This window comes from Schistocerca piceifrons, chromosome 7, assembly GCF_021461385.2.
Source record: "Schistocerca piceifrons isolate TAMUIC-IGC-003096 chromosome 7, iqSchPice1.1, whole genome shotgun sequence".
NCBI classification, from domain to species: Eukaryota; Metazoa; Arthropoda; class Insecta; order Orthoptera; family Acrididae; genus Schistocerca; species Schistocerca piceifrons.
Genome location: NC_060144.1, coordinates 460,019,884 through 460,045,586, shown reverse-complemented (window position 1 = coordinate 460,045,586; position 25,703 = coordinate 460,019,884). Strand labels below are relative to the sequence as shown.

Sequence of the window (25,703 nt, the reverse complement as noted above, 5' to 3'; positions counted from 1 at the left end):
ACTGTCTCCTTTATTTAGTGAGCTACATTTTCCCAAAATTTCCCCAATAAAACTAAACCGAGAATTCGCCCTCCGTACTATCAGCCAGATTTTCATTCAATTTCATATCGCTGTGCATGTTGATGCCTAGTTATTGATGTGACTGTGTCAAGCTGTACCCTACTAATGTCGTATTCGAATATTACAGGATTTTTTTCCATACTTCTCCGTATTAACTTTCATTTATTTACATTTAGTGCAAGCTGCCATTGATCACGCCACATCTGAACTGCGACAGTTTGCCGTACATCACCGTATCATCAGCAAACACCCTGGCAGTGAAGTCATTTTTTTATACAGAGAATAAAAGCGGTCCTATCACGTTTCCCTTGGGAACTCCTGACGATACGGTTGTCTCTGATGAACTCTCGCCGCCGAGGACAAGGTACTGGTTTCTATACTTCGAGCCTATCATATATCATGGAACCTGACCCGTAAGCTCGGACCTTTGTCAACATTCTGCAGTGGGCACCATTTCAAGCGCTTTCCGGAAATATAGGAGTATGGTATCTGCATGCTGCCCTTCAGCCATGGTTTACAGAATGACGCGTGAGAAAAGGGCAAGCTGAGTCTCGCAAGAGCGATTCTTACTAAATCCCTGCTTGATCGTGGTTCAGATGGTTCAAATGGTTCAAATGGTTCTGAGAACTATGGGACTTAACATCTGCGGCCATCAGTCTTCTGCAACTTAGAACTACTTAAACGTAAGTAACCTAAGGACTTCACACACATCCATGCCCGAGGCAGGATTCGAACCTGAGACCGTAGCGGTCACGCGGTTCCAGACTGAATCGCCTAGAAACCGCTCGGCCACATCGGCCAGCTGCTTGATTGTGGACAGATGCTTTAATGCCTCAAGAACATTTATAATTTTTTAACTCAGAGTGTGTTCAAGAATTCTGTAGCAAACAGATGTTTCGGATATTACTCTGTAATTATACGGGTCAGTTCCTTTATCTTTCTTATATACGGGAGTCACTTGCGTTTCCTTCCAGTCGCTTTGGACTGACAGAGAGATTCACGATAAATTCAAGCAAAGCAAGAGGCTAATGCCACCACCCCCAGTACTCTCTGTAAAATCAAACTGAGATTCCATCCGGGCCTGTCGACTTACTTGTTTTCAGCTCTTCCAATTGCTTCCCTATGCTGTGCATGCCGATTTCTATGGCCTGCACGATGGAGTCTGTACAACAGTCAAATGATGATATGCTTGTACGAATCTCCTGCATGAATGATTTTCTAAACGTGAAATTAAAACTTTATCTTTCCTTTTGCTGTCTTCCATTGCCACCCGTGACTGGTCGACGAATGACTGGATGGAAGCCTTCGACTCATTTTGTGATTTCGCGTATGAGCAGAATTTTCTCGGCTTCTCGGCAAGACTATTTGCAAAGGTGTGACGGAGCAAATTGTTCTATGCTTTGCGCATTGATGTTACGGACTCAAGAAAATCATGTGCTTAAAAGTGTGCTGGTCCTCTTTTCCAACTCAGTACAGCAGCGATTCAGCTAGGATTGGGTTCGACAAAACCTTGCTCTGGTTCTGGAAGTTTATGACATCAGATCTCAAAAGATCAACGGGTGTTCACTAACATGTACGAGGTGCATTCAAGTTCTAATGCCTTCGATTTTTTTTCTCCGCACTGGAAAGAGATAGAAACATGCGCATTGTTTTAAAATGAGGCCGCGTTCATTGTCAATACGTCTCAGAGATGGCAGCACCGTACGGCACATGGCATTTTACCTCCAGCGGCGAGAATGAGGACTGTTTTAAATACTTAAAATGGCGACGTTTTCCTTACTTGAACAGCGTGCAATCATTCGTTTTCTGAATTTGCATGGTGTGAAACCAATTGAAATTCATCGACAGTTGAAGGAGACATGTGGTGATGGAGTTATGGATGTGTGAAAGTGCGTTCGTGGGTGCGACAGTTTAATGAAGGCAGAACATCATGTGACAACAAACCGAAACAACCTTGGGCTCGCACAAGCCGATCGCGAAACTGGAGAGAATTGTTTTGGGGGATCGCCGAATGACTGTTGAACAGATCGCCTCCAGAGTTGGCTTTTCTGTGGGTTCTGTGCCCACAATCCTGCATGACGACCTGAAAATGCGAAAAGTGTCGTCCAGGTGGTTGCCACGAATACTGACGGACGACCACATGGCTGCCCGTGTGGCATGTTGCCAAGCAATGTTGACGCGCAACGACAGCATGAATGAGACTTTCTTTTCGTCAGTTGTGACAATGGATGAGACGTGGGTGCCATTTTTCAATCCAGAAACAAAGCGCCAGTCAGCTCAATGGGAGCACACAGATTCACCGCCACCAAAACAATTTCGGGTAACCGCCAGTGCTGAAAAAATGATGGTGTCCATGTTCTGGGACAGCGAGGGCGTAATCCTTACCCATTGCGTTCCAAAGAGCACTACGGTAACAGGTGCATCCTACGAAAATGTTTTGAAGAACAAATTCCTTCCTGCACTGCAACAAAAACGTCCGGGATGGGCAGCGTGTGTGATGTTTCAACAAGACAATGCACCCGCACATCGAGCTAACGTTACGTAACAGTTTCTTCGTGATAACAACATTGAAGTGATTCCTCACGCTCCCTACTCACCTGACATTGCTCCTAGTGACTTTTGGCTTTTTCCAACAATGAAAGAAACTCTCCGTGGCTGCACATTCACCAGCCGTGCTGCTATTGCCTCAGCGATTTTCCAGTGGTCAAAACAGACTCCTAAAGAAGCCTTCGCCGCTGCCATGGAATCATGGCGTCAGCGTTGTGAAAAATGTGTACGTCTGCAGGGCGATTACGTCGAGAAGTAACGCCAGTTTCATCGATTTCGTGTGAGTAGTTAATTAGAAAAAAAAATCGGAGACCTTAGAACTTGAATGCACCTCGTAACATGACTTTGGCCTTGAGATACAGTTATCCTGGTGAAAAATGTCATCGCCGCTTCGAAGACGTGAAGTATGAAGGGATGCAAGAGGTTGGCAATAATGTTATCATCGTGCCTTAAAATTTCCAGCTCAGACTAATGTCCTTTGTAAGATAAGTCAGCTACCACCGGCCTTGATCTGTGGTGCGCTGCACGTAACGTGCAGTGATTCGCCAAGATTACGGCATTCCAGACATGGTGGACGGTCTTGTGTAACAAGGAACGTGATCCGATCAGGTAACTTGTAACATTGATCCACAGAATACACTGTCGGTGTTCCTGTGCCCACCGCAATCTTAATTGATGACAGGAACACGTAGGGGTCTACTACTACGTAACGACAGTTTCAGAAACAATAGTTGTGGTTGCACAATAATTGTTCTCAGTCGTCAGATCTTTACACAGCAGGTAGGCTGTGCTGTGACGTGCCACGGACGCCCAAAACCTTGTCACCTATTCGCGGTTTCCCTGTCTTTTCCAATGATGTTCACGGTATTATCACATGAACCGAGATGTCCGTACAGAGGCGGGAGGCCGTAACAATCATCCCTTTGTCAAAGACGCTTATTTCAGTCGAGTGTGTCGTTTGCTGCCCGTATCGTCGCTAGCGTGATTTCCTGCGCGTCACTGCCCCACTTACATTCTTTCTTTACCTTGTCTCGTGCTCTCATCACCATCAGCGGGTATTCAGCCTTACGGTGCGCAGTAGTCATAATGGTTTGTTTTTTTTCATCAGTCTACTGACTGGTTTGATGCGGCCCGCCACGAATTCCTTTCCTGTGCTAACCTCTTCATCTCAGAGTAGCACTTGCAACCTACGTCCTCAATTATTTGCTTGACATATTCCAAACTCTGTCTTCCTCTACAGTTTTTGCCTTCTACAGCTCCCTCTAGTGCCATAGAAGTCATTCCCTCATGTCTTAGCAGATGTCCTATCATTCTGTTCATTCTCCTTATCAGTGTTTTCCACATATTCCTTTCCTCTCCGATTCTGCGTAGAACCTCCTCTTTCCTTACCTTATCAGTCCACCCAATTTTCAACATTCGTCTATAGCACCACATCTCAAATGCTTCGATTCTCTTCTGTTCCGGTTTACTCACAGTCCATGTTTCACTACCATACAATGCTGTACTCCAGACGTACATCCTCAGAAATTTCTTCCTCAAATTAAGGCCGGTATTTGATATTAGTAGACTTCTCTTGGCCAGAAATGCCTCTTTTGCCATAGCGAGTCTGCTTTTGATGTCCTCCTTGCTCCGTCCGTCATTGGTTATTTTACTGCCTAGGTAGCAGAATTCCTTAACTTCATTGACTTCGTGACCATCAATCTGATGTTAAGTTTTTCGCTGTTCTCATTTCTACTACTTCTCATTACCTTCGTCTTTCTCCGATTTACTCTCAAACCATACTGTGTACTCATTAGACTGTTTATTCCGTTCAGCAGGTCATTTAATTCTTCTTCACTTTCACTCAGGATAGCAATGTCATCAGCGAATCGTATCATTGATATCCTTTCACCTTGTATTTTAATTCCACTCCTGAACATTTCTTTTATTTCCATCATTGCTTCCTCGATGTACAGATTGAAGAGTAGGGGCGGAAGGCTACAGCCTTGTCTTACACCCTTCTTAATACGAGCACTTCGTTCTTGATCGTCCACTCTTACTATTCCCTCTTGGTTGTTGTACAAATTGTATATGACCCGTCTCTCCCTATAGCTTACCCCCACTTTTTTCAGAATCTCGAACAGCTTGCACCATTTTATATTGTCGAACGCTTTTTCCAGGTCGACAAATCCTATGAAAGTGTCCTGATTTTTCTTTAGCCTTGCTTCCATTATTAGCCGTAACGTCAGAATCGCCTCTCTCGTCCCTTTACTTTTCCTAAAGCCAAACTGATCGTCACCTAGCGCATTCTCAATTTTCTTTTCCATTCTTCTGTATATTATTCTTGTAAGCAGCTTCGATGCATGAGCTGTTAAGCTGATTGTGCGATAATTCTCCCACTTGTCAGCTCTTGCCGTCTTCGGAATTGTGTGGATGATGCTTCTCCGAAAGTCAGACTGTATGTCACCAGACTCATATATTCTACACACCAACGTGAATAGTTGTTTTGTTGCCACTTCCCCCAATGATTTTAGAAATTCTGATCGAATGTAATCTTTCCCTTCTGCCTCATTTGACCGTAAGTCCTCCAAAGTTCTTTTAAATTCCGATTCTAATACTGGAATTCCCGTTTCACTCTTAATGTTACCACCGTTGCTTTTAATGTCAACAAAGGTTGTTTTGACTTTCCTGTATGCTGAGTCTGTCCTTCCGACAATCATACCTTTTTCGATGTCTTCACATTTTTCCTGCAGCCATTTCGTCTTAGCTTCCCTGCACTTCCTATTTATTTCATTCCTCAGCGACTTGTATTTCTGTAGTCCTGATTTTCCCGGAACATTGTACTTCCTCCTTTCATCAATCAACTGAAGTATTTCTTCCGTTACCCATGGTTTCTTCGCAGCTACCTTCTTTGTACCTATGTTTTCCTACCCATCTTGTGTGATGGCCCTTTTTAAGGATGTCCATTCCTCTTCAACTGTACTGCCTACTGCGCTATTCCTTATGGCTGTATCTATAGCGTTAGAGAACTTCAAACGTATCTCGTCATTCCTTAGTACTTCCGTATCCCACTTCTTTGCGTATTGATTCTTCCTGACTAATGTCTTGAACTTCAGCCTACTCTTCATCACTACTATATTGTGATCTGAGTCTATATCTGCTCCTGGGTACGCCTTACAATCCAGTATCTGATTTCGGAATCTCTGTCTGACCATGATGTAATCTAATTGAAATCTTCCCGTATCTCCCGGCCTTTTCCAAGTATACGTCCTCCTCTTGTGATTCTTGAACAGGGTGTTTGCTATTACTAGCTGAAACTTGTTACAGAACTCAATTAGTCTTTCTCCTCTTTCATTCCTTGTCCCAAGCCCATATTCTCCTGTAACCTTTTCTTCTACTCCTTCCCCTACAACTGCATTCCAGTCGCCCATGACTATTATATTTTCGTCCCCCTTTACATACTGCATTACCCTTTCAATATCCCCATACACTTTCTCTATCTGTTCATCTTCAGCTTGCGACGTCGGCATGTATACCTGAACTATCGTTGTCGATGTTGGTCTGCTGTCGATTCTGAACAACCCGGTCACTGAACTGTTCACAGTAACACACCCTCTGCCCTACCTTCCTATTCATAAGGAATCCTACATCTGTGTTTTCCATCTCTCCATAATGTAGTCTCTTGAGACTGAGCTCACGTTTAAGTGACAAGCATTATGTATGTCTGACAATTAGTAATAGCACTGACCTTCTACTGTAAGTGTTTAGTTAAGAAAAAGCAGCAGGTAACTGCATCCATAATGCACTCTGTATGCTGTGTGCTGTCACAGCGTGCGCACGGACCTGACCAGTGAAGGCGCCAACAGCTCGCTGTCTGTGGCTCGCGTCGACAAGGCGGACAGCGGCAACTACACCTGCTCCATCTCCACCACCGAGTTCGCTACCGTCGCGGTGCACATCCTCAACGGTGAGTACCCGCCTCGGGTTAGTGAGTGGTGGAACGATAGGCATCATGGTTCCCACGTATCCCGATTTAGGTGGCATTTTCTCTACTTTTCTTTTGAAAAGCTGACTCGAGATTATATCTTCTCGGAATAAGCAAACCTCCGGGTACACGATAACGAGTAATGTTTCAAATAATGAAGTCTATTCACTAGTCAAACACAATGAATGGATGATTTAAGGGGCAAGAAAACTGGGAAAGGAAAGCTCCAAGAAAGGATAAATGTGTGGGAGGGAGTCGTGAGACAGTGTTTACCGAAATGTAAACCAAAGAACTGTGAGGTTAATATGAAAACGAGTGTTCAGTTACCTGTTGTGACTCCACTGTATATAAACATCAGTACGGATATTCTGACGTTCCAGTTATCAAAATTCGGATTTATTTAACTTAAAAAACGGATCGTGCTTTTGTCAGACTGTAAGAATATTTAAGACATGGACGAATGAACGGAACGTAGGCTTAGCGGACGTATGCTGCTGATGAAATATTCTTGGGCTGCCATCCGCGACGTTTCGATGAGTGTTACTCTCATTATCGTCTGGTTATGCGTCAAGATTGCGCTGAAATCCCATTTATATACCAGTTCCAAAACCCGGCATTGCCCGGGTACACATTTTTCCAACTTTTTGTTAGAAATAAAAACTATGTTTGTAGTGAAATGTTGAATAAATTTCATTTCCATATTTAGGCCTGAATGCACCGAGAATCGAACGGCGTTCCTCGCCCCCAACACAGATCCTTAAATCCCACGCCTGTGTGATGGAATGCAGAGAGACGGCCACAAATTAGGTATACGTATGGGACGCCAGTGCAATCTCGACACTTTGTGGGAAGATGATGTAACACTCATCGGAACGTCGCAGAATGTCAACGCAGTAATCTAGATGGGAGTCCGAGAAGACTTCATCGTTATCAACGAATATAATTACAGAGAGAACACTTGGGTAGCAAAGCTCCTTCGGAATCAGCAGCACTATTCATTGGATCGAATAAATTGAATTTAAAACAATGAGATAATTTTCTGTCAAATTTAGAGGGAATATAATAAACACTTTCACAGATGAACGACTAGTCAACGTGTAAACAAAAAGACAGAATTGCCCAATGGTCATTTCTGGGCGCACTTTAGCAATATGCTAGGGAAAAGAATGTCTAACGTATTTAGCAGTATTGAAGTGCGTTATGTTTATAATTTTTTATTGATAATTTATGTAGTGAACACATTTTGGAACGTAAATCATGCATTAATCACGAGGATTCGACTGTTTGTAAAGGGCTGCGTATGTGGGATGATATACCAGTGAACATTATATTGTGTCAAATCACAACAGATGCAAACATATGTTTAAGGAATACATGCGTTCAGAGGCTTGTGTTGACAGTTGTGTTTAGTTGGCATGGATGAATACACAACAAGACAATACAGTCTTTGGTAGGTGAGTGATACTTGATTATCGCCAGTTCTGTGAGAGTGTTAAGGAATGTCATAATACGACTTGTACAATGGAGAGTGTTTTAAACTTGATAACGCTCGTTTTATTCGTGTATGCTTCTGAGGTATATAATACTACGTGGACAATATAGTCAGATACGTATATTAGTATGTCAAATGATGCGAAATAATGACTTGTGTTTCCATTGTCTGCAGTACCTGATAATACAACCATGTCTTCCTGTAAAACGTTTTTTTTAATTAAATAAATCAATTGATATGACAAATAGTACGTCAGAATCTCCGTACCGATCACTAGGAGTAAGATAATGTCAATAGCTCTAAGTATCAGCGAGCAATTACTAAAGAAAGAGGAAAATTTCCATTCCCTGGCGAGCGTGATTCAACAGTACGAGTAATGATAAGCAGATTAGTGAAAGGAAAATGCAAGCACAACGAAATTTTGCAGAGGCTAAGAAGCTTATTCAGGACGACGGATGTAGTAGCAAAAAGCAAACTAGTGTTATACCGTGCATACTATGCTCCAGTAATCACGTATGCATCGGACACTGCTTATTGAATAAATGAAGGTGAGTAGGCTGCAGATTTGCGAAGTAAAACGTCAAATAAGCAAGATAGGAATAGCTGGAATAGACAGAGTAACAAGTGAAGCAGTGAGAGCTACAGAGAAACAGAATTCATGCAAGGAACTATAGAAAAGAAATAAGACATTTTAAAAGAATGGATTTTGGTAGGATATCAAGAGGGGCTCATGAAACTGTGACTCAGGAGACGTTGGGAGTTGAATGTCGCTGTGGGTTGTGTAGGCATAAACCACTGACCACGTGTAAATAATTTTTTTTTAAACCGTATAATAACTCGGAGCGCGTAAAGGAGAAGGAACAAAGAAAGAATCACCACTAAGTTTATCAAATGGCACTAGACGTCTGAATGGTAATACATCATCAAATACTAACTCAATTGGCATTAAGCAGCTTTGCGAAAGGGTATACGGATAAATATACCGAACTATTAAATCACTAACCTACGACAACAGCACAAGGTATCAATAACGTAGCGTCTGTGACCAAGTACATTACAATAAAGTGGAAATAACAATATTCTCAGCAACAGGCGACGCAAGAATAAGAAACAAAAGATCATAGTATAGTAACTAATCATACAAAGCTGCCAAAAAAGGCCTACACCCTAAGTGAACACTAGACAGTGAATACAAACAGAGCCCCAGTCAACAGTACGACATCAGTTAGATGCACACGGTAACAAGCAAGATAAAGAAAAGCAACAGCAAAAACAGAAAAAATTCAATCAAATGGAGTTCTGCCATACAAATTCCAGGTCCAACAACGGCCTAGCTCTAGCTGTGCGTCACAAATGCAATCTCTTGGTGGCTTTAGGCCATCTTTGACTCAACCTTTTGAAAGGCAATATAGCATCAGACCTAGAAGATTTCTAGGTATCGCACCGTACCATTATTGAAAACCAAAGCTATAGACCCTGAATAATGCCACTGTAATCGTGGCCGAACAGCTGATTCCTCCACTATAGTTTTTTATATTATGACACGGTACGATGCTCAGAAAACTTTTATGTCAACTGACTGGCAGCGAAATTCTACGCAGTTATAAATACAGCACTAGTCACAAACACACTCTGCTATACCTGTTATGGCAGAAAACTCGCTACAGCATGCACTTCCTAGATCCCAGCAGCGCCATGACCCTCGGACGCGTAAAGCTAAACACTGACCGCTGCTCCAGGCGGAGTTGGTTGGTTGGTTGTTTTGGGGGAAGGAGATCAGACAGCGAGGTCATCGGTCTCATCGGATTAGGGAAGGACGGGGAAGGAAGTCGGCCGTGCCCTTTGAAAGGAACCATCCCGGCATTTGCCTGGAGCGATTTAGGGACATCACAGAAAACCTAAATCACGATGGCCGGACGCGGGATTGAACCGTCGTCCTCCCGAATGCGAGTCCAGTGTCTAACCACTGCGCCACCTCGCTCGGTCCAGCCGGAGTGGAGTCCATTGTTGATAGCAACCCATAATCAGCCTCTGCTGTTAATCCATCAGTATGCCCTGCTGTTCCCCTGCACTTCTTGCTTCATCTCCAGGCAGTTATACAGAGCTCCAGTTCGCTAGAAGAAATCATTTTTATTGGCTGATTCCAACTCCTCCTAGTTTCAAAGACGAACGCGGCTACTGCGTCTTCCATCTTCACTGGCCAACCCCTGGGTCAACCATATCGGAAACATCAAAAAGCTCTGTCGGTCCATCATGCCAAGACCGACGCCGATCCAGAAGTGTTGCCCACCACTGCTCAAGGTGTCTTACACCATCTCCAAGTTGGTGTCCCCTATTTCCTTTCTAGCCGTCTGATTGCCGACCACTCTGATTCCAATGCGGCTTTTCGCCGCGCCATGGCACTGGGATTGCCTAAGTCAGAAAAACGAGCAAGCTCTGGCGCGACCGAATCACATGTGCACTGGTCGAAGAGCAAGGCACTGCAGGAAATTTGTGTCACGATTTGCTAATTCACAGCATAAACTGACGATACGAGGCAAGACCTGGAGGAAGCCCAAGAGAAAGACGGATCATTTAAGTGAAGGAATGTGTGAAGAAGAGACGAGGAGAATGGGACAGGCTGGACAGATAAACGTGGTGAGAACGAAGGGAAAGGGGGAAGGGCTTATTCTGCGAGCAGGCAAATCGTCTGGAAATTTGTAGGTCCTATCACCAGCCTTGGGTAACGGTGTGGCCTAGTGAACCGAAACGGAGCGAGAACGAATTTAATGTGCGTGTTGCATACTTCACATGTCAAGGCGCCGCTGTTACGTCAGCACCAACGAGCTTCCTTTGTTCCCTGTAGGTCCGTGAGTATGACAAGCATGAGAACCGTGGCGCTGCGGTCGCTTCATACTAGTCGACTCGTTCTCTCTTACGGAAGTGTGCAACAGTTTAAGGCTAGTCGTGACTTACAGTTAGCACGGAGGATGACTATACGATCTTGTTGCTGTGAAGTAGCACCGACAAGGTGAAATGAGCACTTGTCGGTATCAGATGGCCTTCAACAAACCTGTATTTTGTGAGACTGGAGGATCTACGACGACAATTACATGTTTCTAACTGCACATTTTTCTGGGTTATATGGCCGTGGTCCATGAAATTCTTCTATTCCTAACGTTTCATCCAATACTACGTTGGACATCCTCAGAGGTATGGCTGGTCCTGCTGAGTTCTGCCGACTCAGCAGGACCAGTCATACCTCTGAGGATGTCCAACGTAGTATTGGACGAAAGGAATAGAAGAATTCCACGGATCACGGCCGTATAACCCGGAAGAATTATCAACAACAGTACCATCCGGTCGTGAAAGCCTTCATTGTATGATCAGACTACACAATTGCGAATATGTTCCGTTAGAGGAGGAGTGATATCTGGAATGAGTTTCATGCTGTAGTCCAGACGAAAAACAAACGAATTTCGTCCAATGCAAGCAAAACGGTTGTGTTCTGGTTTATTCCACCTCCACCATGGGAAAACGTACGTACTGCGCTAACGAAAACTGGGCACAGCACTACGCCACTGTTATATTCCTGAGAAAAATGTGCGCTATTTCTGTGTGTATTTGGTCATGGGAACTTGCGTTTATGGGCATTCATTACTGTAATTTATTTTACTAATTACTCATCATTTACAGATTTCACTTCATGATGTGATTTTTGGTACTGTCGTTAGACATTTGGTAGCGCCTCGAGAGTCTTTGTACGTCAAATAATCGTTAGGCATTTTGTGAATGTAGATATTAAAATAGTAAAAGTAAATTTACTGCAGCCATCAGATAAATTTTGCGTATGACGTAAAATGGTCGAGTGGCACTGATATCTGAGAGTCCACACATGGGAAAGCTCGACAGCCGAGAATCAAGTTTTTTCAGCTGACGCCACACTGGACGTCTTGGGTATCAATGATCATAAACTGATGATGAGGAGAACACAACACCCAGCCCACAAGGGAAGAAATCTCTAACCGATGCGCGAACAGAACCAGGTCCACTGCATGGCAGTCAGACGCCCTGGCCTCTCAGCTAAGGGGAAGGACGTTTGGCCTATATAAATGTATAAAGAAAGCGAACAATACTCGCTGCTAACCGATGAGTCATTACAGTGGTATATACACTACTCCCAATTAAAATTGCTACACCACAAAGATGACGTGCTACAAACGCGAAATTTAACCGACAGTAATAAGATGCTGTGACATGCAAATGATTAGCGTTTCAGAGCATTCACACAAGGTTGGCGCCGGTGGCAACACCTACAACGTGCTGACATGAGGAAAGTTTCCAACCGATTTCTCTAACACAAACAGCAATTGACCGGCGTTTCCTGGTGAAACGATGTTGTGATGCCTCATGTAAGGGGGAGAAATGCGTACCATTACGTTTCCGACTTTGATAAAGGTCGGATGTAGCCTATCACGATTGCAGTTCATCGTATCGCGACATTGCTGCTCACGTTGGTCAAGATCCAATGATTGTTCGCAGAATATGGAATTGTTGGGTTCAGGAGGGTAATACGGAACGCCGTGCTGGATCCCAACTGCCTCGTATCACTAGCAGTCGAGATGACAGGCATCTTATCCCCATGGCTGTAGTGGATCGTGCAGCCACGTCTCGATCCCTGAGTCAACAGATGGGGACGTTTGCAAGACAACAACCATCTGCACGAACAGTTCAACGACGCTTGCAAAAATGGTTCAAATGCCACTGAGCACTATGTGACTTAACTGCTAAGGTCATCAGTCCCGTAGAACTTTGAACTACTTAAAACCAACTAATCTAAGGATATCACATACATCCGTGCCCGAGGCAGGATTCGAACCTGCGACCGTAGCGGTCGCGCGGTTCCAGACTGTAGCGCCTAGCACCGCTCGGCCACTCCTGCCGTCCCACGTTTGCAGCAGCGTGGACTATCAGCTCGGAGACCATGGCTGCTGTTACCCTCGACGCTGCATCACAGAGAGGATCGCCTGCGATGGTGTACTCACCGACGAACCTGGGTGCACGAATGGCAAAACGTCATTTATTCGGATGAACCCAAGTTCTGTTTACAGCATCATGATGTTCACATCCGTGTTTGGTGACATCGTGGTGAACGCACATTGGAAGCGTGTATTCGTCATCGCCATACTGGCGTATCACCCGGCGTGGTGGTATGGGGTGCCATTGGTTACACATCTCGATCACCTCTTGTTCGCATTGACGGCACTTTGAACAGTGGATGTTACATTTCAGATGTGTTACGACCCGTGGCTCTACCCCTCATTCGATCCCTGCGAAACCCTACATTTCAGCAGGATATTGCACTATCGCATGTTGCAGGTCCTGTAAAGGCCTTTTTGGATACAGAAAATGTTCAACTGCTGCCTTGGCCAGCACATTCTCCAAGTCTCTCACCAACTGAAAACGTCTGCTCAATGTTGGCCGAGCAACTGGCTCGTCACAACACGCCAGTCACTACTCTTGATGAACTGTGATATTGTGTTGAAGCTGCATGGGCAGCTGTACCTATACACGCCATCCAAGCTCTGTCTGACTGAATACCCAGGCGTATCAAGGCCGTTATTACGGCTAGAGGTTGTTGTTCTGGGTACTGATTTCTCAGGATGTATGCACCCAAATTTCGTGAAGATGTAATCACATGTCAGTTCTAGTATAATATATTTGTCCAATGAATACCCGCTTCTCATCTGCATTTCTTCTTGGTGTAGCAATTTTAATGGCCAGTAGTGTAATAATTATCATGTCCAATGTTTGCCTCTGTCATTTGGACATGTCGGACGTTTTGTTACATTTCAGCTTGGACTTGACAATGGCAATAAAACCGAAATCATGATTGTGGGAAATACGTAAATGAATAATAAGTTATAGTGTAGTGGCTGAAATCTCTTACAAAACGTTTTCGTATGTAAAGAGAATACCCTAACCCGCGGTTAGACGGGTGAACTCGTATACTCTCTCTACTTTAAGAGCGAGTCGAGTCACTTGTGCCCAACAACTGATTCGGTTGACCACTGGCCAGCGGCGAAGCCTCACGAGTCGAGTCTACGAGAACATAGGACGGCGAGCTCTTCGGAGATGAAGTCACTGGACTCGCAGGTGAGTTTGAAGCGAGTATACGTAAACCACTTCTAATCTCTGGTTTGACCTGCGTGACTGAATCACGACGACGACGACAGAGTGGGTTGAGGTCTACTGAGTTACCTTTAATGTAGAGAGAAGGTCCCCTAGGATAATTAGCACAGATGATTCTGGAGCGGAGAGGAGAAGTTATTGGCTTTGCAGTAAGTGAATGAGGATCTAAAAAGTGGAGGAGGCAGTTTAAGAGCTGTTTATTTCCCAATACTTCAACCTTATTTGGGGAGCTGTCTTCGATTGCACCCTTCCAATCTATATATTAGTCCTTTCAAGCAACTCCCAGTTTCTGGGTTCTGCCTTTCACTATTAGAGGCGCTCGCTATGGATGCAGTTTGGTCTTGCTTACTCTTGTCTACATTGCGACGCACAGAAAGTACTAATTATCACTCGGTGCAATTCACAAAAATAGGAACCTTATTCATAGTAGGAGACATTTACACTACTGGCCATTAAAATTGCTACACCACGAAGATGGCGTGCTACAGACGCGAAATTTAACCAACAGAAAGAAGATGCTGCGACATGCAAATGATTAGCTTTTCAGAAAATTCACACGAAGTTGCCGCTGCTGGCGACACCTACAACGTGCTGACATGAGGAAAGTTTCCAACCGATTTCTCATACACAAACAGCAGTTGACTAGCGTTTCCTGGTGAAACATTTTTGTCATGCCTCGTGTAAGGAGGAGAAATGCGTACCATCACGTTTCCGACTTTCATAATGGTCGGATTGCAGCATATCGCGATTGCGGTTTATCGTATCACGACATTGCTGCTCCCGTTGGTCGAGAACCAATGACTGTTAGCAGAATATGGAATCGGTGGGTTCAGGAGGGTAATACGGAACGCCGTGCTGGATCCCAACAACATCGTATCACTAGCAGTCGAGCATGGCTGCAACGGATCGTGCAGCCTCGTCTCGATTCCTGAGTTAACAGATGGGGACGTTCGCAAGACAATAACCATCTGCACGAACAGTTCGACGACGTTTGCAGCAGCATGGACTATCAGCTCGGAGACCATGGCTGCGGTTACCCTCGACGCTGCATCACAGACAGGAGCGCCTGCGATGGTGTACTCAACGAACCTCGGTGCACGAAAGGGAAAACGTCATTTTTCGGATGAATCCAGGTTCTGTTTAAAGCATCATGATGTTCACATCCGTGATTGGTGACATCGTGGTGAACGCACATTGGAAGCGTGTATTCGTCATCGCCATACTGTCGTATCACCCGGAGTGGTGGTATGGGGTGCCATTTGTTACACGTCTCGATCACCTCTTGTTCGCATTGACGGCACTTTGAACAATGGATGTTACATTTCAGATGTGTTACGACCCATGGCTCTACCCCTCATTCGATCCCTGCGAAACCCTACATTTCAGCTGGATATTGCACTATCGCATGTTGCAGGTCCTGTTCGGGCCTTTCTGGATACAGAAAATGTTCGACTGCTGCCCTGACCAACACAGTCTTCAGACATCTCACCAACTGAAAACGTTTGGTCAATGGTGGCCGAGCAACTGGCTCGTCACAATACGACAGTCACTACTCTTGGTGATCTGTGGTATCGTGTCGAAGCTGCATGGCCAGATGTGGTTTTTCTGGGTACTGATTTCTCAGGACCTATGCACCCAAATTGCGTGAAAATGTAATCACATGTCAGTTCTAGTATAATATATTTGTCCAAGAATACCCGTTTATCATCTGCATTTCTTCTTGGTGTAGCATTTTTAATGGCCAGTAGTGTATATCTTGTATTTAGACATCTCACCCTATTCAACTATCCTTACCCTAATCAAAGGAGAAATTTGTAAAATTAAAGACCTTACGCTGCGCAACAATGTCAACTGTGTTAGTAATATACATGATGTAACTAAAAGGTACGGTCATATTTTCAGGACATATTCTTCTCACACAGGAGAGGAAAAGATGTCATACAGTCAACATTGTTGCTAGTGTTTTGTCCGTCGAATGTTAGGCATGGAGCTCCCCTACGTGCTGTACAAGAGGGATTGGTTATGTGCTGGCACCGAGTTTAATCAGCTCACTTGTCTTAGCATCATATCACTCAAACATGACTCCGCAGTGTACATATACCTCTTACAGAAATCTACATTCAGACACTTGCGACGTAACTGTTACGAAGGCTAGGATGTGTGAAGGAAGTGAAACACTTTTAATTAGACGTCTGAGTAATTTCCCGCTGCCCCCAGACATCAATACCGTATGACTTTCTTCACCACAACAACTCGTTTTTAGCAGTTATTCAGAGTAGATAAATCACGACTATCAAAAGTAATAGAGCTTACCAGTAGACCACATTAAACATTTTTCAAATGAAACGTTAAACCTACCCGTTTGATTGTGTCTAGATTAATTTAGTAATTTTAGGTTCAGTGCCCGTGTTTAGTGTTCTGTTTTACCGGAAGCAATGTTCACATGCGGCTAACGTCTTTTTTTGTGTTGACTTGCGGCAGTGAGTGATTTGGTGAGTACCTACTTGTTTACTAGTGTTCTTAACTTAAGTAGATTAGCGGCACTCAAATCGCCCTAATTGTGTCAAATTGAAAAACTTGCACCTTGCCACTGAGCCACTGCAATTATAAGAGACTTTGTTTCCGGTTCAATGCAATGGAGGTATACACAACTGCTGGCAGATAGATACGAGGGACGTTCAATAAGCAATGAAACATTTTTTTCTGCCAATTTCGATTGAATGAATGTGAAATCTCTTGTGGGTCATCATGGAATATCCTCCCGACACCCCTAATAGCTTTTGACAATGTTGACTGGAATACTCTCTTTCAAATTCTAAAGATGGCAGGGGTAAAATACAGGGAGCGAAAGGCTATTTACAATTTGTACAGAAACCAGATGGCAGTTATAAGAGTCGAGGGACATGAAAGGGAAGCAGTGGTTGGGAAGGGAGTAAGACAGGGTTGTAGCCTGTCCCCGATGTTGTTCAATCTGTATATTGAGCAAGCAGTAAAGGAAACAAAAGAAAAATTCGGAGTAGGTATTAAAATTCATGGAGAAGAAATAAAAACTTTGAGGTTCGCCGATGACATTGTAATTCTGTCAGAGACAGCAAAGGACTTGGAAGAGCAGTTGAATTGAATGCACAGTGTCTTGAAAGGAGGATATAAGATGAACATCAACAAAAGCAAAACATGGATAATGGAATGTAGTCTAATTAAGTCGGGTGACGCTGAGGGAATTAGATTAGGAAATGAGGCACTTAAAGTAGTAAAGGAGTTTTGCTATTTGGGGAGCAAAATAACTGATGATGGTCGAAGTAGAGAGGATATAAAATGTAGGCTGGCAATGGCAAGGAAAGCGTTTCTGAAGAAGAGAAATTTGTTAACATCCAGTATTGATTTAAGTGTCAGGAAGTCATTTCTGAAAGTATTCGTATGGAGTGTAGCCATGTATGGAAGTGAAACATGGACGATAAATAGTTTGGACAAGAAGAGAATAGAAGCTTTCGAAATGTGGTGCTACAGAAGAATGCTGAAGATTAGATGGGTAGATCACATAACTAATGAGGAAGTATTGAATAGGATTGGGGAGAAGAGAAGTTTGTGGCACAACTTGACCAGAAGAAGGGATCGGTTGGTAGGATATGTTCTGAGGCATCAAGGGATCACCAATTTAGTATTGGAGGGCAGCGTGGAGGGTAAAAATCGTAGGGGGAGACCAAGAGATGAATACACTAAGCAGATTCAGAAGGATGTAGGTTGCAGTAGGTACTGGGAGATGAAAAAGCTTGCACAGGATAGAGTAGCATGGAGAGCTGCATCAAACCAGTCTCAGGACTGAAGACCACAACAACAACAACCCCTAATAGTTTCACGTTTACAGAAAACCAGAGCATCGCAAGTGTTCATAGACACTTGCAGAATGTCTCCAGAGACCTTCTAGTGAACAAAAGCACGGCGAGTCATTGAACGAGGCATCTGTAAACATCGCAACAAGGTCGCGCAACCTATTCTGATACGCCGCGTGCCTGCCAGCTGCACACAACTGTGACTTCTGTAATGTTGGAACGTGCGGACACTCTCATTCGAAATGATCTACAGATCACAATCAAACACGTCGCTGCTCCACTGGGAGTCTCTGTTGATAGGACTGATATACTTTTCTACCGGTTTTGGGAACGCAAGACTGTGTGGTTGGTTTGCTCGCTGCCGATCGAAAAACCATAAAGATCAGCGAAGGACCATCTGTGCGGAACTGCTAGCCCGTTACGATGCTGAACGTGACAGCTTTTGTCGCATATCGAAACAGAGGATAATCACTTTAAATCGTAAACAAAGCAGCAATTCATCGTGTGGTGCCGCAGCTTTCCGATCCATTCAACTTATCGATGTCCTGTGCAAGATGTGAACTTTATGACCTTATTGGGTAATGCTACAACTCATTCGCAACACTCAAGGCAATGAAGGCAGGTAACACAACGAAACACAACACATGCTGAAAGAACGCACTGAACATTTACTGTATTGTATTGGTACGTTCTGATTCTATTTCTCAAATTTGACGTATGATGGAAAGTTGTGTAAAATGATTTCTGATATGAACATAAAACGTTTCGAATCGAAATGTCACTGTCACACGTATTTTTCTGGAACTTCATTTTATAGTGTGCATGTAAGCTGATTACCAAATTGTTATCAAACAGCGTCTTAGAACTAGAGAGGAACATAACATAAAATTACTAAAAATAAGAAATCAAAAGCAGTGTCGTCATCCGAGATAAATAGTAATAATTATTATGATTGTAAAACGTATTAATGGAGCTGCTTTGGTACATAGTAATACCAATCAGAATAGGAGCACAGGTGATAAAAGTACCTCGAAAAACATTTCTACCGCAGGGTTGCAACTGTTGAAATGAAAATGTGAAAGAGGTGAAGGGACTATATTGCGCCATCCGTGAATTACCAAGAGGACATCGAAGAGTTAATGAAGAAAAAGTTTTAAATCGTTAAGAGGGGATTCCCTATTAGAATTAATGAGTCTGAGAGGAACGGCGGAAGTTAAAGCGGAGGTCAATTAAGTATCTGAACCTGGAAGACAGAATAACAATCAAAAATCCATCAGCCATAGAAGCTATTGGATTCAAATTTAAGAACATGGAAGATTAGGATAGAAAACGCTGGTGAATATTCACCTACAACAGGAAAGAGCTGATTATAAAATTATACCTCCATGTGAATCAGCGAAGAATCAGCTTAGACCGGACAGTTCAGAAATGAGTAATGATGATGACGCTTATGAAATTTGTAACATATAGCTGTTGTAGAAATAAACACGATAGACGTTGTTGTAACTTTTTGAAGTATAATAATTTCCTGAAGAGCGACTTGGTATAATAATTTCCTGAAGAGCGACTTGCGCTTATGAACTGGTATTGTAGTTCGGATAAATGATGAAGTGAATGGATGAACAACAACAGTAAGCAATTTCTTAAACACATTGTTTCTAACAGTGTCGAACATAATCATCTTTTTTGAGTAAGTTGTTTAGAAAATTTATTTCCGTTGATCGATACTTGTGATAGTGTTTGACACTCTATTGAAGCTCAATGTGTATCTCCTAGACAGCAGATCTTAAACAAAATTTCATAGTTGAAGCTGTATCAGTTTTATTCGAGCCTTTTGACTGATTTCTGGTTGCTTGCAACGAATTCCTCTCTTGTGCTAATCTCTTCATCTTAGGGAAACATAGAAGTCCACCTAGTACCGTGGAGGTTGTTCCCTAATATCTTAACGAATGTCCTAACACTCTATTCTTTCTTCTTCTCATTGTTATCCACTCTTTCCTATCTCCGATCCTGTGGAGAACAAACTCATATCTTATTTGTAAATCTATCTGTAAGGTACAGAATTTCCTCAACGCCATAAAAAATTGGTTTGACTTGACAGACTAAGACAAATGTCCTTAACAAAGCGAAGTGGTGCAGTGGGTAACACACTGGACTCGCACTCGGAAGGACGACGTTTCAAACCCACGTTCGGCCATCCTGATTTAGGTTTTCTGTGATTTTTGTGATTTCAAGCAAGTGCCGGGATGCTTCCTTTAATAGGGCACGGCTGAATTTCTTCCCCATCTTTCCCTCATCCGATGGGACGGATGACCTCGCTGTTTGGTCCCCTCCCACAAATCAACCAACCAGTATGGAAGGCATGTCGTAAAACGAAGACTTTTTTAGAATAGATGTCAATCGTTTCCTTACGCTCAGAGAATTTAACCTTATTGTTAGTGGGACATTAAGCTTATCATAAAACTGAATCCGCAGTGGCGTGTGAGAAAGAGCAGCTGTATATTACAAACTATTTTAGTTATCCTCTGCGATACTAAAGAACATGAACGGCATAATTAGCAGGCGTTTTTACAGTGCTACTCATTGCTGTAGTCATAGATAATAATAATATAGACAGGGAAAAGTGCACATAACCCGACATTACTAACCAGATGTTCAGTATAGCACCTTGTAAGAAACAGAAAATTAAACGATACTTCAATAATATGTGTGAAATCAAACTTCAGACGGCACTTTTCTGTCTTCTGATTCACCAGTTTCACTCAGAAACCCGGGTTTTTAACATTTCGCAATATTTTGTGTAGAATGTTCAAATTTATTCACTCTGCAGTCATAAGCAAATCTTGAGAAATCACAATCCGGAGACGTTACTGAGTTATCCAGAATACAGAGGAAATGGTAATCAGAAGCTACTTGTATCATGGGAACACACATTTTTCCTTTTTTGTCAGTATCCACTTTCCCATCTACATTTCCATGCATGTGATTATAGTTTGCATGCATTTAGCGGTTTTACTTTTAACTCGGGTTTCTGGAAGTAGAAAGAAGAAAATACGTATATAAGGGTTTAACGCCACGCCCCCGATGAGTATAGACATATAACGAAAACTTATTGGACTGGATAGGGAAGCATATTGACAACGTCCTTTTCAAAGCCATTTGGAATTTGGATTAAGCAGTTTAGGGATATGAAACTGGGTATTAGAAAGGCCATATCTTACTGCTGCTTCACCCTGCTCAGTTTCAACAATGAACTCAAGAGCTCAACGCACGAAACTATGAAAGGCCTATAGGGTTTAACATACCATCGACATCGATGTCATTAGAGATGGACCACCAGCTCCGAAAGTTAAGAGCATAGGGAAGGAAATCGGCCGTGTGCTTCCCAAGGAACCGTCCCGGCATTTGCTTGGGGCAATTCAGGGAAATCACGGAAAACCTAAACCTCGATGGAGGGATGCGGGTTTGAACAATCGTCCTCCCTAATGCGAGTCCAGTGTGCTAACCACTGCACCATCTCGTTCGATAAGAAACTGTGGCGACGTTCGTAATTACGAGGAGTGCTCAATAAATGAATCTACACATTTTCTTTCTCGGCAACTTTCGGTTGAAAAATGCGGCTTTTCTGTGGTATGTGGTGGAATATTTCCGCTTCACCCCTTAGAGTTTCGTGGACTTATGATACATGGCGGCGCTATATGTGGTGTTCGAAGCGTCGTTTGTAACGGAGTTGCCTTACAACCAGAGAACAGCCACTGAGTGCCCTTTGGCGGAAAACCCGAGCCATCCATATATTCATAGGCACTTGCAGAATGTCTGAGAAAACATGAAAGTAAACAAAAGCATGGCGAGTCGTAGGGAGAGGCGTCTCTCCCCATCACAACTAGGTTGGGCAAACCTGTTCTGTTTCCCGCGTGACCACTGGCAGCCCACAATTGAGATCCCTCAAATGTTGGAAGGTATGTACACTCTCTTTCGAGGTGACCACAACACCACAACGGGACGTCTTTGTTGGTAGTACCGACACACTCGTCCACCAGTTGGGATACTCAAAGATGTGCATACTCTGGATTCCTCACCGGCTAACAAAATACCATAAAGACCCACGAAGGATCATCTGTGCGGAGTTTCTTGCGCGTTAGGAGACTGATCGTGTCAGTTTTTGTTGAACATCGTCACAGGCAATGAAACATGGGTTTGTCCATATAACCACAAACAAAACGGCAATCCACAATAGGGAGCCGCACCTCTCCTCTGAAGAAAAAGTGCAAAGACGCATCCTTAGCCACTCATCAAAATCTGAAGGGGTTATTCTGCCTGATGTCCTCCCTCATCGTGCAGCGATCAACATTGAAGTGTGTTGTGCTGCGCTAAAGGAAAAGAAATCTGTGGTAAGATGTTATGGGACCAAACTGCTAGGTCATCGGTCCCTAAGCTTATACACCACTTAATCTAAGTTAAAGTTACTTACGCTAAGGACATCACACACACCCATGCCCGAGGGAGGATTCGATCCTCCGACGGGGTGAGCCGCGCGGACCGTGACAAGGCGCCGTAGACCACGCGGCTACCTCGTGCGACAAACTGCAGGTAGGGGGCTTTACCTGTCCCCACTAATGGTCGGAACTGGAGGACAATCTTCCGAACTACAAAGGATTCAACAACGCAGCTCACCAGTAAATGGCAGCAGCCAGCAGGTTGGTCAACAAAGCCTAATGAAGGCGGAGAGGCGCCACGAAGGTCTCAATAGGAGAGCGCGGCAGCTCACACGGACTCAACACCGAAGGCAGTTCCTTGAAGTACACCCCACATCACCATGATGAAACTCTATTCCTCCATACGCCAAACTTCTTCTGCACTGAGCTCTGACAGCAACAGACTGATCTAAGTGATCACTACAGGCCAGGCTCACAGCTTGCCCACCAGAATGCTGCCTGCACCACAAACACGGCCGTTCCTTGAGCAGCCAGGTCTGCCGTCCGTGAACTGCCTCCGAACACATCGTGACTACTTACAGCTACCTCTCCAGACTCCCCTGCAAACTAAATCATAGCACCCTCTTAAGACCAGCCAAACCAAAGAGCCCGATGACAGGCGTATAGTGACACGGAGCAAAATCTTTTGCCAAACACGGAAAGCACATATCACCCACAGCAGTAATTTTGCGAGTAATGGTTATCTGAAAAAATTTGCTCGATTCATTGTTCCCTTCCCTACTCAGACCTGATTATTCAATTGTTTTCCTCCTCCCTGTTGAATCCGTAAACATTGTAGTCCTGTGGAGGGAAGTGGTACCGCATATGTAGAGATAGTGCTGCGATGATATCTGGCTGCATAATCTCAGAGGTGCTATTGAGTCGATCCATGGTGTCGAACAGCTCAGATGCAACACTTTAAAGACCAGTTTGTGCAGTTTGTGGCCGGTGTACAAAGCTGCTACAGAGATTTAGTCATATGCCAGTAGCTCAGCCGAATGTCAGGCCACCTTTGAGGGGAGTCCCCTATGTTCCAGGAGAAAGCCTAGCAGAGCTGCACCTGAGCCACTGTGTGCCGACACCGCCCGCCACCTCCGCCCCGCTGCTGCTGGTGGTAGTTCTGGCCACGCTGTTGGCAGCCCTGCGCGCCGCCAGGTGAGGCCACAACTGCTGGTCTTGTTGCGGACACATATCACCCGAGTGCCTCAGTCGCCAGCAGCTCTGCGGCCACCGACGACGTCTGCGTCGGACCCCACGAGAGTAGCTGACCACGGAGAACGCTGTGCATGCAGTGGTGCGCGACCTCGCCAGGGGTCCAGCGGGCGACATGTACTGTACCTCCAGCCGGCTGTACACTCCGCTTGGAATCTGGTGCTACTCTCGAAACAGAGTCCCATTTGACTTCCTTTCTGGAAGCAATGCTGCGAAAGACACCAAACGAAAGTGTTCAGTTTGTGACTTCCTATCAATGACAGAATTTATTTATTATATTTTAAGAGAATCGCGTACTTCTAGAAGTGTAAATGTGTTCGTCCAGGCGTTCAGACCCGTTTTCTAACGCCCAGAGATTGGTAAAGGACACTGAATTCTAAAAACTATCGTTGTTCGTACGAGAATGTGTTTTCAGTTCGGACTAAAACTTTATTTCCCGTGTTGATGATTCGAGATTGATTTATTGTGGTTGTCTTGGAGATATAAAAATTTTAATCCAGAATATTTTTTTCTGGTGAGCTTTCTAGAGAAGAAATATACTGTCTAATAATGGATAAAAAACGAAATATATATATATATACAGCGTTTTAAAGGTCTACAGGTTTTTACACAAGACCAAGTTCTCGATATTCTAATTTCATTCCATGTATTACTACTGTCGGTGCAACATATTTGAAAATATCGTATCATTGAGGATATGAACAACTGTTTGTATGAATTGATTTCTTGGTGAATTTTTTGATAAGAAGAGGGCCAATTCAATTGTTTAATGCGCACAGAGTAAAAAATACAATGTGTGTTACTGATATGTTAACATGACTTTCCTGTATTCCTTTCTCTCATACATAAGCTACAAGCATTTACATGCAAGGTATGTATGCAACATATTCATAAGCACTGCCATCCTGAATAAAATTGTAGTTTTTCTCCTACTTACGATACGGCAACGAAAAGAAATCACTGCGTGAACTTTGTCTAGGGTGATAATAATAAGATTAAATTAACTTTTTCTCTTTATCAGGATTTGGAGGAAACTATATTAAATTTGTCAAGAAAACGTTCTGAAAGTGCTTAGTTCTTGGTGGTTATAAAGTAGCGACGCTATAATCTGGAAAGTATTATACATGCTCACAGACAGTGGTTGCAAACATTTACACGCCGAAGGATTTCTCACAACTGCACAAAGTACCTACCCATAACAGAAAAATGTTGAGAAAACATTAAAGCATATGTTGGGGATGCGGATGAAGCAAGTGAATGCTATGTTGGTGTAAAACACAGGGTAAGAGGCATATAATGTTATTATCAGAAGTACAAGTAGATTGGAACACTTTAAAAAATGAAATGGCTACATGTAATTAATTTATACAAACACTCAGCCTAGAATACATTCTTATAAACTACGCTCTTATGGCGTCTGCTGAACCAGCGGTGAGTCCTACAATTCCCCCTTACACAGTCCACATCTTGGAATGATCTTCCTGAGTATGCTAAGATCGAAATGAAATCCAAAATGTTGCGGCTTTCCTTTCATTTCTTTGGGCATGTCGTTTAGTGGTCTTTTGTTACGATTATTTTATCTAGTCTATTCATGAGGTTCTCATTATCATGTGTGGTGACTTTGTCGCATCGTATTATCACTAATGTAGATTTTGTGTCAAAGCGCCTAGGTGTGACGGTTTTCTCCGTCCTGCGAATTTGCCCAAAATTATTATAAAGATCCCTGAAAAAAACTCCATTGAAATGGCTTGTGTGTGTGTGTGTGGGGGGGGGGGTAGAAAAGGGGGAGGAGAATAACGGTGACACGCTGCACTTGAGCTGTGCGACTAAGTCCTTTGGTAGGCAGTGTACCGAGCGAGGTGGCGAATGGTTAGCACACTGGACTCGCATTCGAGAGGACGACGGTTCAGTTCCGCGTCCGATCATCCTGATTTAGGTTTCCCGTGATTTTC

At 43.6% G+C, this 25,703-nt stretch overlaps 1 protein-coding gene across 1 annotated transcript in view; it reads left to right on the top strand.

Annotated features, from left to right (window-relative positions):
• Positions 1–24,403, top strand: part of LOC124709015 — a 151,728-nt gene extending 127,325 nt beyond the window's left edge. The window contains exons 5-6 of the mRNA XM_047240663.1: positions 6,417–6,553; positions 23,577–24,403. Of these exons, the coding sequence (XP_047096619.1) occupies positions 6,417–6,553; positions 23,577–23,698 (259 nt within the window). The 3' untranslated portion in view covers positions 23,699–24,403. The remainder of the gene's footprint in view (positions 1–6,416; positions 6,554–23,576) is intronic.
• Positions 24,404–25,703: the final 1,300 nt, after the last annotated feature.